Source organism: Eurytemora carolleeae, unplaced genomic scaffold (assembly GCF_000591075.1).
Source record: "Eurytemora carolleeae unplaced genomic scaffold, Eaff_2.0 scaffold66, whole genome shotgun sequence".
Lineage (NCBI taxonomy): Eukaryota > Metazoa > Arthropoda > Copepoda > Calanoida > Temoridae > Eurytemora > Eurytemora carolleeae.
In genome coordinates this window covers 291,856-307,313 of record NW_019396101.1, presented here as the reverse complement: position 1 = coordinate 307,313, position 15,458 = coordinate 291,856, and the positions used below count along the sequence as shown (strand labels likewise).

The following is a 15,458-nucleotide window of genomic DNA, read 5'->3' as shown; positions in this document are numbered from 1 at the left end:
GATACCTTGGCTACTTAAAAGTTTAAAAAGAAAGCCCAACAAAAAATGTATAAAATAGTAAATACGAATATCAAAATTTAATGGGTAGAAATGGGGTCTAAAGTTAAGACTTTTAATTCTTTAAAATCGGCCTCTGGACTCTTAGTTAACCGTGAGAGGGGAAATCAAAGGGTTTTCTGGACAATTAAGAAGAAACTCTTTTACTCAAATCACTCAAATCTTGACGTAGTAATCTCCAATCGATGAGAGATTACTGGTACCACTTCGTGACCTCGTAGCGCCTCAAGTTTTGTGTTTAAGCCCAAGTTAGAGCTAGAAGCAAGATTTTTGCTTGAAAATTAAAGATTTAAAACTTTTTGTTCTTCTCGAGAACTTTTCAAAAAGAGTCTCTAAGATTTCAATCTATTTTCTGTATATTATTCTTTCAATACACGAGACTTCTTTTACCGTCTTTGTTCTTGTCAAACATTCTAGAAGGAACATTTCCCTATTTACTATTATGGCAGAATGTTAGGTTGCTTAAATGTCTCTTAGGTTGATTATAATTTTAAAAAATCCCGCTCTGAGAGGTTTTGATTGTAGAAAACCGCGATAAAATGTGTGTTTAATCTACTAATTTATTTTCGATTCTTGAAATGACCTCTATTTTCTTTTCAAAATATACATTTTCTCCTAGAAATCTTCAGAGGAAAGAACTTGTATGTCAGGTATTGTTAATCTTGGAAGCTTAATCTCGAAATCCAATGTGTGCAATTTAAAATTTGAGGATAAAAGCCTAATCCCTGTAGGGTATAACTATTACAGGATATCGGAGAGTAATTAAATTGATCCGTAGACCATGCCTAAGATCAATGTTTGATCCTTATATACACAACAGTACATAAGATCAATGCTGGATCCCTAGTAAGTAAGATAAGTTCTCAATTCTGAATCAACAAGAAGCAGTGGAGGTTATATCTTATAAGTTTCAGGTTTAAAAACCATTTGATATTTAGTTTGACTACTATTAACTTCAACGCTATAAGGGCGCTTCGCGCCCATCTTCTGTTTCAACTGGTTTAGTGGAAAACAAAACCAAAAAAAAGTTCGCGGTTTTAATAAAAAAAATTTTTGTGGATTTTTAACCCTATCCCCGCTGGGGTACTTGAAAACCAGGATACGCTGGGGGGGGACCCCCCCCCTCTAAATCCCATGTTTTATGTCGAAATATGACAAATGATACATCATTAGAAAGCTCTTGTGCTCTACTTTTAGAATCTGCAAAAAAATTTGCAAATTTGCGAAAATTGAATTTTTTATCGCAAAATTAACCTTAGCTGAGATCTAAATGGATGGCTAAACCTTAGCCGAATATTTACATACTAAACCATAGCCGAATATCTACATGTTGATGGCTAAACCATAGCCGAATATCTACATGTTGATGACTAAACCTTAGCCGAAGATCTATATGTTGATGGCTAAACCATAGCCGAAGATCTACATGTTGATGGCTAAACTTTAGCCGCAGAATTTATGTCAGAGGTGAAACGCTGTCGTTGTTGGATTTAAGACATAAAGAGACCACGATATAAGACTTCCAGCGAGCTCTCTGCAGTTCTGTTAAAAATTAGTTCATGAACCCTCCCCCCCCCTTTCCACGACCAAAATACATAAATATATAAATATTGAGGAGTCTGCGCTGGGGAAAATGACAATGGGAAGTATTCCTTGGGGAAAACTTGTTCCATTTTCTACTTTTACTGATATGAATATTCTTTATTTCATGCCAAAGCTTCACTAGAATGTACAAAATGAAAAGTTTAACAAAGAGCTTTTTTTCTGAACATCACCCAGAGCTTGTCAAGATAAATTAAAGTTTTAGTCTGTTTTGGATGATTTCTAAGAAAAAGAAAACTTTTGCATTAAAAAAAAAACACATTTTCTTTAAACTTTTTTTGAATAATTATTTTTCTTTCAAAAGGGAAATGTTATTTTATAGTCCGCAGTGCTCTGTATGAAAACAACTATAAATGATTGAAAACCAACTTATTATTCGGACACCTTGTAGGGTAACAAAAGGGAAGCGGGAGGGGGTGGACGACGAATTTAATTCTAGAAATAAAGCCCCTTTTCACAGCGTGTAAGTATCAATTCTAAAGTTAATCTTATTCATAGAAAATAATCAATTTTGTTTACAATGTTGAATAAATGTTATTAGTGCACGATTGATAGATTTGTAGTAACAGGAAATACACCTTTTCAAACTAGTTCTATTGAAACCGATTTATTTTTCAAACTGGTTAAATTCAGATATTTTCTTTTCTCCAATTTGCAACATTGAAAAAAGTCAAATTAGTTTTCTTCAAATATTTTACAGGAGTTCAATTTTTGCCAATATCTTTGCAAACTTTGACATTTTAAGCTTAAACTATTTTATCTAACAGAACTTATAGTTTGAAATATCAAAAGTCTTCAACACTGAGTTGCAAAGACAAAGGATTGAAATTCAGAGTTTGAAACAAAAACTCAATTCCTTTTGAAACCTTTTCTGTTTGTCAAATCAGTTTAATTCAAACCTTTCAAAATAAGACTAATTTCTTCAATTTTTTATCATTTAACTAGTTTTATTCGAACTTCTCATGCTTTTTAAAAAAGCTTTGTTCAAACTTTATATATTTTTAAACTAGTTTTATTCAAACTCTTCATAGTTTTAAACTAGTTTTATTCAAACTTTTTATATTTTTTAACTAATTTTATTCAAACTTTTCATAAATTTTAACTAGTTTTATTCAAACTTTTCATATTTTTAAACTAGTTTTATTCAAACTTTTCATATTCTTTAACTAGTGTTATTCAAACTTTTCATAAATTTTAACTAGTTTTATTCAAACTTTTCATATTTTTAAACTAGTTTTTTTTCAAACTTTTCATATTCTATAAACTAGTGTTATTCAAACTTTTCATATTTTTAAACTAGTTTTATTCAAACTTTTCATAAATTTTAACTAATTTTATTCAAACTTTTATATTTTTTAACTAGTTTTATTCAAACTTTTCATATTTTTAAACTAGTTTTATTCAAACTTTTCATAAATTTTGACTAGTTTTATTTAAACTTTTTTTTTATTTTTTAACTAGTTTTATTCAAACTTTTTTTAAAGTAAAATAAACAAATATATAATTTTTTTCTTAAGCCTTGAAAAGTGTGTTTTACTAAATAAACTAAATACAGGTGGTTCCCCTGTACCGATAATATGCGGATACAATTCTGGTCAACACATGTACATAGACGCAGGTATTATACACATTAAATACATGTACAAAGACGCAGGTAAGCACATTAAATACATGTACATAGATGCAGGTATAAACATTAAATACATTTACATAGTCGCAGGTACACACATTAAATACATTAAATACGCAGGTATACACAGTAAATAAATGCACATAGACGCAGGTATACACATTAAACACATGCACATTGACGCAGGAATACAATTAAACACATGTACATAGACCCAGGTATAGACAATAAATACATGTACATAGCCGCAGGTATACACAATAAATACATGCATATAAAAGCAGGTATACACATTTAATGCATGTTCATAGACGCAGGTATACACAATAAACACATGTATATAGGCGCAGGTATACACATTAAATACATGTACATAGACGCAGGTATACAAATCAAACACATGTATATAGACCCAGGTCTGGTATATACATTAAACACATGTACATAGACCCAGGTATACACATTAAACACATGTACATAGACGCAGGTATACCCATTAAACACATGCACATAGACACAGGTATAAACATAGGGGCAAGTATACACATTAAACACATGTACAATGCATAGGCGCAGGTATACACATTAAACACATGTACATAGGTGCAAGTATACACATTAAACACATGTACCTTAACGCTGGTAAACACATTAAACAAATGTACATATACGCAGGTATACACAAAAACACATGTACATATACGCAGATATACACATTAAACATTTGTACATAGACATATTAAAAATATGTATAATGTTGTACAGTACAAGGTTTTATGGCGCTTTTATTGTTTTGATTAACGAAAATTTTATTATTGTACATTTTTTGTCTCTAACAATAACAAATAAGATTTCGCAGAATTATCTGTTTTCATATCCTAATTTTTTAGCTGAAATTTTTTTGCGGGAAAATTTTTAAATTTTGATCATCTTTAACCCGTCCTAGCCCTGGACTGGAGGTCCCGCAAAAAATGTGGACCCAATATGTTTAGCCGTTAAAATGTTTATTGGATACAAACAAACCAACACCATAACAAGCCAAATTATACAGATCGAATACATTAATATATATACATAAATGTATCCTGGATAAGCTAAGCTTAATGGATCTCCGAGCCCCTCTCTTTAAACAAACCATTAATTTAACGAACATACAAGGCCTAAAGTTTTATTTCAAGTGCCCCTTTATGCAATGAAAAAATGCCCTATCAAGTGCCCCTTTATGCAATGAAATAATGCCCGATCAAGTGCCCCTTTATGCAATGAAATAATGAAGTGCCCCTTTATGCAATGAAATAATGGCTGATCAAGTGCCCCTTTATGCAATGAAACAATGCCCGATCAAGTGTCCCTTTATGCAATGAAATAATGCCCGATTAAGTGCCCCTTTATGCAATGAAATAATGCCCGATCAAGTGCCCCTTTATGCAATGAAATAATGCCCGATCAAGTGCCCCTTTATGCAATGAAATAATGCCCGATCAAGTGCCCCTTTATGCAATGAAATAATGCCCGATCAAGTGCCCCTTAATGCAATGAAACAATGCCCGATCAAGTGCCCCTTAATGCAATGAAACAAAACCCGATCAAGTGCCCCTTTATGCAATGAATTAATGCCCGATCAAGTGCCCTTTATGCAATAAAACAATGCCCGATCAAGTGCCCCTTTATGCAATGAAACAATGCCCAATCAAGTTTCCCTTTATGCAATGAAATAATGCCCGATCAAGTGCCCCGTTATGCAATGAAACAATGCCCGATCAAGTGCCCTTTATGCAATATAACAATGCCCGATCAAGTGCCCCTTTATGCAATGAAACAATGCCCAATCAAGTATCCCTTTATGCAATGAAATAATGCCCGATCAAGTGCCCCGTTATGCAATGAAAAAATGCCCGATTAGTGTCCCTTTATGCAATAAAACAATGCCCAATCAAGTTCCCCTTTATTCAATGAAATAATGCCCGATCAAGTGCCTCTTTAAGCAATGAAACAATTCCCGATCAAGTGCCCCTTTATGCAATGAAACAATGCCCTATGAGTGTCCCTTTATGCAATGAAACAATGCCCAATCAAGTTCCCCTTTATGCAATGAAATAATGCCCGATCAAGTTCCCCTTTATGCAATGAAACAATGCCCGATAAAGTGCCCCTTTATGCCCGATTCATTGATGACCTTTTGAAAATATCCTTTACAGTCCCTTTAAGAATACCCAATTATTATATTGAATATTCAGTAATCTATTATGTATCTATGGATCTCTTCTCTCTTTAATTCTACTAAATGTCTCAATTAGGAATTATATGTATATAAATGTATGTAATACAATATCACGAAATGGTATTTTAGTATATTTATCTTTTAGTATGTAAATCTTAAAATAAGCTGGTTCTGAGAGTGGACGGGGGCACATTTACTTAATACCTTTTGACTAATTCCTTGAACTGCACTATTTAAAATAATCTTATTGTTGCATTTCACCAAGAACTAACCAGAGAGAGAAGCATTCGGTTTCTTCTATTTGAAATCAAACGTGTTTTCGTCTATATTTCTACAATCTTTAAACTTACGGATTTGTTTATTTTATACTTTTTCATTCAAAATGTACATGCAAACAATAATTATTTACAAAAAAAAGGCTATAAAATTATGTATAAGGGGTCAAGTTGTGATCGAAAGTCACAGCTTTCTGAAATATTGACAGAACCGTTAAATCCACATGATTTAACCAACTAAAAACTCTACAAGTCGAACTTAAACAATTTGATCTAACACAACTCATAAATTGAAATATCTAAGGGTTATGACATTGGGTTGCAAAGATATAGTGATAAAACAATTATAGTTTGTGGCAAAGACTCGATTCCTTTAGAGTAATTCTACCCACACTCAACTAGATATGTGTAATCGATGTATCCTCTCTTTTAATTATGATAGTTGAAGTTTAAAGATGGGGGGAGGGGGGATTATTTAAAACAAACCTTTAGACAATTTTAGTTTATTTGAGAGAACTTGAATTATCTAAAATAAAAGAGAAGGACACTTGGAAACATGGAGATGTAAATTTTATCAAACTTGTTTTTGCATTGAAACTATACAATACGACCTGGCTGCTTCAGGGTTACCCAGTTATACTCACAAATAAGGAGACCTTGCATGGGGACCTGAACATCTTCATTGATACAAATATTAAAAGGTTGGATTAGGGATTCTGCCTTAGAACCAGTCATTAAAAAAAGTCTCAGTCTTTGTGGGTAACCCTGAAAGATATTCGCACAGTGGTTCCTTGTTTTAATCTTAGTATAAGATTCGATACACAGTGGGTCTTTGGTTTGATCTTAGTATGAGATTCGATACACAGTGGTTCTTTGGTTTGATCTTAGTATGAGATTCGATGCACAATTGTTCCTAGTTTTGATCTTATTAATAGATTCGATACACAGTGGTTCCTAGTTATGATCTCAGTATTAGATTCGATACACAGTGATTCCTAGTGTTTTTCTTAGTAATAGATTTGATACACAGTGGTTCCTAGTTTTGATCTTATTAATAGATTCGATACACAGTGGTTCCTAGTTATGATCTCAGTATTAGATTCGATACACAGTGATTCCTAGTGTTTTTCTTAGTAATAGATTTGATACACAGTGGTTCCTAGTTTTGATCTTAATAATTGATTCGATACACAGTGGTTCCATGTCATGATCTCAGTAATAGATTCGATACACAGTGGTTCCATGTCATGATATTGAAATTATATTCTATTGTTCCTTGTGGCGATGATATAGTCATTTATTTTTTGAATGAAACTCCGTCGCATCGTCGAAGTGAGCCAAAAGGTTTCCCAATAAACATGGGAATTAAGCCGGATTCAATTTTTTAAAAAGTTTATGAATGTCAAAAGATTTATACTTTACGTGTGTACGTGTTTTGACCTTTTTAAATTGTGGTATTTTTAAAATGAACGGAGAAATTTAGAATTTTTACTATACGACAATCCCAATCCCAATAGGCATACATGGCACTTTATACGACAATCCCAATCCAAATAGGCATACATGGCACTTTATACGACAAGCACGATCCCAATAGGTACACATGGCACTTTATACGACAAATAAATAAATAAATAAATATTTTATTAGGCACATAATTATACATTTACAAGGGTTAAAAACACATTGATGAATTCTATGATTATTACAGTGCCGGGAAACCCGGAGAGCTCAATATCTGGCTGTCTGGTCCAGGTCCCTGAAAACTTTAGATTTATGCGGCGTATGATACGATGAAAGTTAAAAAAAAAAAATGAAGGAGAGGTGAATATTTCTGTTAGGGTTCTGTGTTGGTCCAATCATGAGAGCCCAAGTAAACCTGGAGAATAGACAACAAAGCAATATATTATAAGAAGGTATTGTACTTAGACCCTGGGTACAAGCAAACTAAACAGTGCATAAATAACAGTTACAATCTATGCTATAGCTTTCATCAAGTTTGTGTAGAAAATAAGATTTTAAATTACTGGAAAACGTTGAGCTCTTAACAATGCTATTTTTAAACACTGGTTTAAATTTATTCCATAAATTCGGAAAATAAAAAAGAGGATGTGATTTTAAATACTGGTACTTTAAGCGTGGAATTGCAAAGTCTTCGCCATTTCTTAGCATATATTGGGGGTCTGTATCCCTGTTCAATACAATAGATAGACCTTGAGATTTTTGAACAGATAGAGTTAACATGGGAGCGTAGTTTAAGTTTTTCGTCTAAAAGAACCCCAAGAACCCGTACAGACTTTTCTTCAGAAGTGTCGGAGATTCGCTGGATTTTAGAAATTTTTGAGGAATCCGTTTCACCAGGATCATTGTTGTTGAAAAATATGTTAATTTCTTCCGGCAGGTGGAAATTTGTAGGCTTAAAGATGATAAACTTAGATTTTTTTGGATGAACACTTAAACCATTAGCTCTGTACCAAGAAGATAGTTTAATTAGTTCAGTATTAACAGATGAAACCAAATTATTAAAATTAGAATCAGAAAGGATAGATGAAATACGATCCCAATAGGCGTACATGACACTTTATACGACAATCACGATCCCAATAGTCGCACATGGCACTTTATACGACAATCACGATCCCAATAGTAGCACATGGCACTTTATATTACAATCACGATCCCAATAGACGCACATGGAACTTTATATTACAATCACGATCCCAATAGGCGCACATGACACTTTATACGACAATCACGATCCCAATAGGCTCCTTCAGTAATATAAACCTATAAGCAATGGTCAGCTGTAATATTTGAACAGTACTACAGATGCCTAATAAGGAAAACCCACCGCAACAAAAAAATAGTGACATCCAGACTTCTGTTGTTTTTGATTCTTACAGTCCTCTTACTCAGTAGACAATCTTGTTTAACCTTTGGTTGAAAGAGAAAGTAAATCTTTTAATACTTTGTGAGAAGAATTTTGTTGTTTTGTTTCAACCCTAATGAAGATAGAATAGATTGCTGGGTAAGCAAAGAACCCTGTTTCTGTATTTAGACAAAGCTTTTAATTAAACCCCTCCACCTTTTCTATACATCTACACTCTACTCACTCTACTACTCTATACTCAACATCCTCCTCCGTCCTTCCTTCTCCCTGTACTTGAACGTATAAAATGCCTTTTTTGCTGAAAAATAGGTGATTTTTTTATAAACATAGGTAGTTAGCAGATATTTTTTAAAAAAAGTATAACAATTTTTTGGAAAAATCTTTAAAAAAAATAAAACATTTAGCAAGAAATTCAACTTTGAAATTCTTTAAACTGCCTCTTTTTTTCTTTCAGACTTGCTCAAGCATTTTGTCTAGGAAGTGACGGTAGTTTGAAATTGAAAAAAAATAATAAATGTTGAAATTAAGGTTTTGAGAAGTCCGGGGTAGTGAGGGAAGAAGGGAATCGGAAAAATATAATTTAATTTATGTAAATATTAAATTTTTAAAAGTCGAAGGCAGTGAGGGTGGTTGGGAATTGAAAAAAAAAATCTTGAATAAATGTTGAAATTAAATTTTTAAAAAGTCGGTGGTAGTGAGGGAATTTTTTTCAATTCCCCACTACCCTCACTACCTCCGACTTTTTAAAATCTATATATCAATTTTTATTCAAGAATTTTTTTATTTCAAACTACCCTCACTACCACCGACTTGTTGAAACTTTTTTATCAACATTTATTCAATTATTTATTTTTCTATTCCCCACTACCCTCACTACCTCCGACTTTTTAAAATCTATATATCAACTTTTAGTCAAGAATTTTTTTATTTTAAACTACCCTCACTACCACCGACTTGTTGAAACTTTTTTATCATCATTTATTCAAGAATTTTTTTATCAATTCCCCACTACCCTGAGTTCTACCATTTATATACAAATCAATACATATCTTTATTTTAAAATTTAAATTATTACTACTTTAACTACTTTCTATTTATCTGACATAAAGCTATTGTGAAAAATAAGGCATTTTATACATACAGCTACCATCCTCCCTCTTCCTTCCACCATCCTCCCTCCACCACATTCCTCCCACCTCCCTCCAACATACTACTCCCTCCCTCCACCTTTTCTCTAATACATCTCCATTCTACTCACTGTCCTCCACCATCCACTCCATTCGCCTCCTCCCTCCATCACCCTTCTCTATCAAAAAATCTTTTTCCTCGGTGCTATGACCCCTCACTTTTTTCTTGGTATTTCCATTGTTCATCTTTTCACTATTATTCCCTTCCTTACTAATTTCTTTTTTTCTTTTCTCAGCTAAAGTTTCCTGAATTTTTTAAGGTAAAGTGTAAATTGAAATTAGAATTTTGTCAGGATTTCATTGCAAAAACTTTACATGCATTTTTAAGTCTTTCTGATTAAATTCTTTGAAAGCGACAGATAAATCTAAAAATATGATTTACTTTAAAAGAAAAATTTTTGCAATTATTTTTTAACTCGGTCTACTTTTGAAAATTGACAGTTTGGTTCGGGTTTGACATGGCTAACCAACAATCTATTTTGACAAAAAACAAATTTAAGAAAACCGGGAAAAGAGCTATTTTTACGTTTAAAAAGATTTTATCTGTTTTGTTTTAAACCAAAAAGTATTAAAAAAATGAATTTTCATAAAACTCGATTTCCGAAGACAAATTCTACCAGATATCGTTTTTTCTTTCGGAATTACTTTAAGTACGACTTCAGAGTCCAAAACTAAAGAACGAAAAGTTACGACTTAAATGTTAAGTTTCAGCTTAAATGCCAATTCTGACTTAATTTAAACCTGACTTTTAGACTACAGCTTAAATATTTAACACGTCGATTTTGGCGAGTTAAATTTTAAACCCGGAAATACCCGCATTCAATTTTGCGATATTTCAATGCATGAAAATGATTTAATCTAAAGATTTAAATTTATAAATGTTTTCCCGTCATCTGGAATAAATAAATACATTGTACTTATCTAATACGAAATACAATTGTTGTTTTTCGCGCTGCAGTTTCGTGAAAAAATTGAATTTAGAAAGGTTAATATTTAAGTAGCAACTCACTATTTTACAGAACTTTTAAGCTATCTATATATAAATTTGGCTTGTCTGTCTGTTTTTTGTCTGTCTGTCTGTCTTTTTATTTGTATCCAATAAACGTCAAAACGGCTGAACCGATCGGGCCCACATTTTTTGTGGGACATCACGTGACCACAGGGAAGGTTTATGAATGATCAAAATTTCAAATATTTGTCTCCATCAAAATTCGATCTTCATTAAATTTTTGAAAATTTTGAAAATCCGCGAAATATTTTTGTTTTGTTTTACGATGTACACAAAGAGAACATATTCATAATTAATTTAGAAGATGGGCACGAAGCGCCCTATAAGGCTAGTAACTTAAATTTCGCGCATTCTTTAGTTTAAGACTCGTTTTCATTTTACACACAAAATAGAGATTATCAACTTAATTGAGGACTTGTGTATTGTTTCTAATAGTTACAACTATTCAGAAAATTGAGTTATATTTGAAAATATCCAAAAATTTCAAACTAAAATGTGGCTGACTTTAGTTTAAATCCTAGTAAAATATTAGTTTAAACAAATATAACATCTGAAATGGTAGGATCTGGAAACTCCCCTTGTTCTTTGACCTTTATCACAACTGGAGATTATAACAGGTAATGACGACATTTAATATATTGAAAACAGCTATCTTGTATATAAAAAAAAGTTTTTTTTCCCATGGAATCGATTAACAATTAGAACTATATTTTGATATTTTTATTAATAATTTCTTGTTCACCTCATCTAGGGAGGGGTGGCTTCTCTCAAGGATTTGGAATTGCTCCCAGGGTTTCGGAGTTGCTCCCAGGATTTTGGAGTTGCTCCCAGGATTTTGGAGTTGCTTCCAGTTTTGGAGTAAATGTGAAAATTGATCCGACCTTTCATGAAAAGTCCTTTAAAAAGAGTACTTCCAAACCGAAAATTGAAAAAATGACTAGCTGCTACTACTTTTTTACTGTCTTTGTTCAGATATTTGCAGAAAAAAAATTCGCAAAGGAATTGAGTTTTTGCCACAAACTCAAACCTTCTGATCCCAAAATTTTGATATTTCAAACATAGATTATTTTATCTATAAGTATTCATAGTTTGAAATATATCTAAGGTCTACGACATTAGGTTACAAAGATATAGAGTTTAGAAAATCAGAGTTTGTGGCAAAAACTCAACTGCTTTCAGTCCAAGTAGCCTGTTGCGATCAAATAGTTTTGATTAGCTAAACTGGTTTTAGCTTATACAATAAAGATTATTGGTAAATGTAAAAAAAAAACAATTTTTTTAGCTAGATACAAAAAAGTTTCATTTGAGATGGTCTCAGTCATCTCAACATCTTCATAAGTTTTCTTTTTTCCAAGTTTTTTCCGAAAAATTCAGTTTTTTGCTTTTAAAAAATACGTTTTTACTTAGAATTGTTCTATGTCAAATTTAGAGCCTTCTATATGGCGCGCACTATACCAATCATCATCAAATTATTGAGATATCTGAGGAAAACTATGTTTTTTTCTGAGAGCAGCCACCCCTCCCTCCCTCATCATGCCAAAGAAGAAGAAATTAAACTAATTTTGAAAAATAAAATTTAGCTTTAAAAGCTCATACTACTCATATTAACTTAAAAGTTAAATAAATTAAATTGTGAAGTATGTAGGCGGCATACAGACAATTTTGGATTTTTATTTGATGGTATAAGGAAATAGTTTTACTTAAGTACAGTAATCTGTATACACCTAACAATTTCAACATTGATTGGGTTGAATAAAATTTTCCATTGAGTCTGGCAATCATCTTCATATTCCACAAAGGAAATGAGTTTTTGCCACAAGCTCAAAATTATAATCCCCATATTCATAGGTAACCCGATGTTGTAGATCTTTAATATTTCAAAATATGAATTCTGTTAGAGCAAAGAGCCAATGTTTAAAATATCAAAGGTTTACATCATCAGGTTTTAAAGAAATAGGAATTAGAAAATTTGAGTTTGTGGCAAATACTCAGTTCCTTTAATGCGTCCTATTGTACAGGGTGTCCCAATAAATATGGGAATTCAGTGACGAATTCGATATCGTCTTTTCAAATAATTCATTTATTTACTATGGTGATACCTACTGAGAAAGCTGTAATCTGTAAGAGTTTCGTCTGCTATGTTCACATTTTGTTTGTTTATGTTTTGACTGCATACGGTTGTACAAGAAAATTGCAGTATACAAACAGAGTAAACTTGTCCGTCTTCACTGTTCATCTTGCGGAGACATTATACTTTGCAGTATTTTACCCTTTTCATTAAATAAACTCTAGCAGACATAATAATATCATGGCTTTTGAAATGCTAATTCATAACAAAGACGATATCGAATTCGTCACTGAATTCCCATGCGTTTTGGGACACCCTGTAGATAAAACAAAATAAGTTAGTAAGCTGCTGCCTATATTAAATATTTTAGATAAACTTACTAACTTCCCTTCCCTAGTAATTAATTTAGAATTCTCCTCCTCTCTCCTTCTCCAACATTTAGATATTCCATTCTAAATTATGTATTCCGGTCGGTATTAATATCACACTCAACGTTATTCACTGTATAATAGAAACAATTAAATGTATACATTGTACAGTGGGACACCAGAAAACTGTGGATTAAGAAGACGACTGTATAAACTCAAGTTATAATTACATATAGTAACATGAGCATGATCAAAGCAATTGTGCAGTGTCCTCAGACCCATAATTTCACATAAAGAGCTTTTTGCTTTATTACAATATCAAATTCACAATTTTATCTTTGATAAAAAAATAACCGTCTGAAAAATTATTGTAAACTTTCCAAAAACCTTTTTTTATTCTTTGATTTTTATATTTTTTTTGTTATTTGAGCAGAACCTTTAAGATGAAGATCACCCAGATAGAGTGCGGAGCAGTTAACAGAGCTTTCGAGGGGTGTCTCCAGTACTATAACGAGGTGACCCCATACATAAATAAGTAAACATAGATAGCTTATGTCCGCAAAATCACCCAGAATTGTGCAGTCCATGAAATCGCTCAATTATTTGAAGAACAATATTTTACGGAGCAATTTTTAACCTGGAAACTAGTTTAAAATATACATTATTATTATTATTATTATCATCACTTTTATTATATATTTTTAATATTTCATAGTGGCAAGAATTGAAGGACACTAAATTTAAATATTTCTCTATTGTACTCATGTACGCCGCATGTACTCAATGTATTCAATGTACTCAATAACATAAGAACAGCCAATGTTCACAAACAACTCGTACAGAGAAAACGGGCTCAGAGCTGAAAACTTTAGAATTGTGGATATCGAAATCATCGTCTTTTTGTTAATCATAAGATTATTTTAATGTTCAGCTTATAGAGAGCGCCCCATATCATATTAGATTATATCCAATCTTTAACACCTAAATACGCACATAATACTCGAAAAATCTAGCATTTTCTGCAAAAAAATTTCTATTGGCCTTATTAAATTTTTCAAAATGATTCATTCTTCTAAAATTTTCTGATTTGTCCCCCAAATCGTAATTTAGACCCATTGACGCGGTCTAATTTGATGTGGGACACCCTGTAGTATCCAGGAAAGTATCTTAAATGTAACCAATCAGAGTGTCGATTGTAAATACCAAACCGCCAATCATAAGACCCAGGATATTTTTTCATTGGTCGGAATCCGGTATAGATATCCAAAAAGTGGGAAAAGAACATAAATCAAAAGTGTTTACAGTGGATATTCTGATTAAACGATTAGTATATATTAGAGATGTCAACGTTTTGATTTTTCTAGATTTTAGCTTTTGTTACGATAGTGTTCATCAAAAGTATTAACGTTTGAAACGTTACGTTGCACATTCTGAAATTTTATGGCATAGAGTAACGTTACGTAATGAATTTTCTGCACTTGAATATCTTGTACAAGGTTAAGCTTTAGTAAATGTTAGTGAAAAACAAAAAGGTCCGTTACGCTTTTGCATTTCCCGTTTTAAAAAACTTCCCCAACGTTGCGTAACGTTGCGTTAAAGCTTATGTATTATAACCACAATTTTTAACGTTCCACTTTCATGCAAGGTAAATATTTTCAGAGACCTTACGTTACACTTTCACTTTGTTTAAGATTTAAAAGACGACAAACGTTTTGCTTTTATAAAACGTCATTGGAGCATAGTTCTGTAAGTTACAATGCATCAGTGAAAAGAATATTTTTTGTTAACGTTACGATTTATCTTAACTTTTCCAATATAAACTCTTTCCATCACGTTAAGAAATTTTACTAAAATACACCTTTTCTTTACGATTTATCGAAACGTTATTGTGAAAACTTTTTGTTACACTTTTTTACAACTGACAATCAAAACTGTTTATTCGTTTCGTTTTTGAGAAAGATTTGAAAAAAAGTTCTATACGTTGCGTTGTATTGAAATGTTCAAGCCTTAATGTTTCTAACGTTACACTTTATAAAAATATTATTGTTTCTAAATAAAATCATTGCAAGATTTTTTCCGTGATAATTACATTTTTTTACTCACCCTGTATGTTGCTGTTGCATTGTTAACCTTTTTAAAATTTTTAAATGA

At 32.0% G+C, this 15,458-nt stretch overlaps 1 protein-coding gene across 1 annotated transcript in view; it reads left to right on the top strand.

The window, feature by feature from the left end:
* LOC111694956 (uncharacterized) overlaps window positions 1-15,458 on the top strand; it is a 37,222-nt gene that overhangs the window by 4,252 nt on the left and 17,512 nt on the right. The window contains exons 5-8 of the mRNA XM_023464043.1: window positions 2,201-2,228; window positions 3,215-3,277; window positions 11,434-11,488; window positions 13,741-13,822. Coding sequence (XP_023319811.1) covers window positions 2,201-2,228; window positions 3,215-3,277; window positions 11,434-11,488; window positions 13,741-13,822 — 228 coding nt within the window. The remainder of the gene's footprint in view (window positions 1-2,200; window positions 2,229-3,214; window positions 3,278-11,433; window positions 11,489-13,740; window positions 13,823-15,458) is intronic.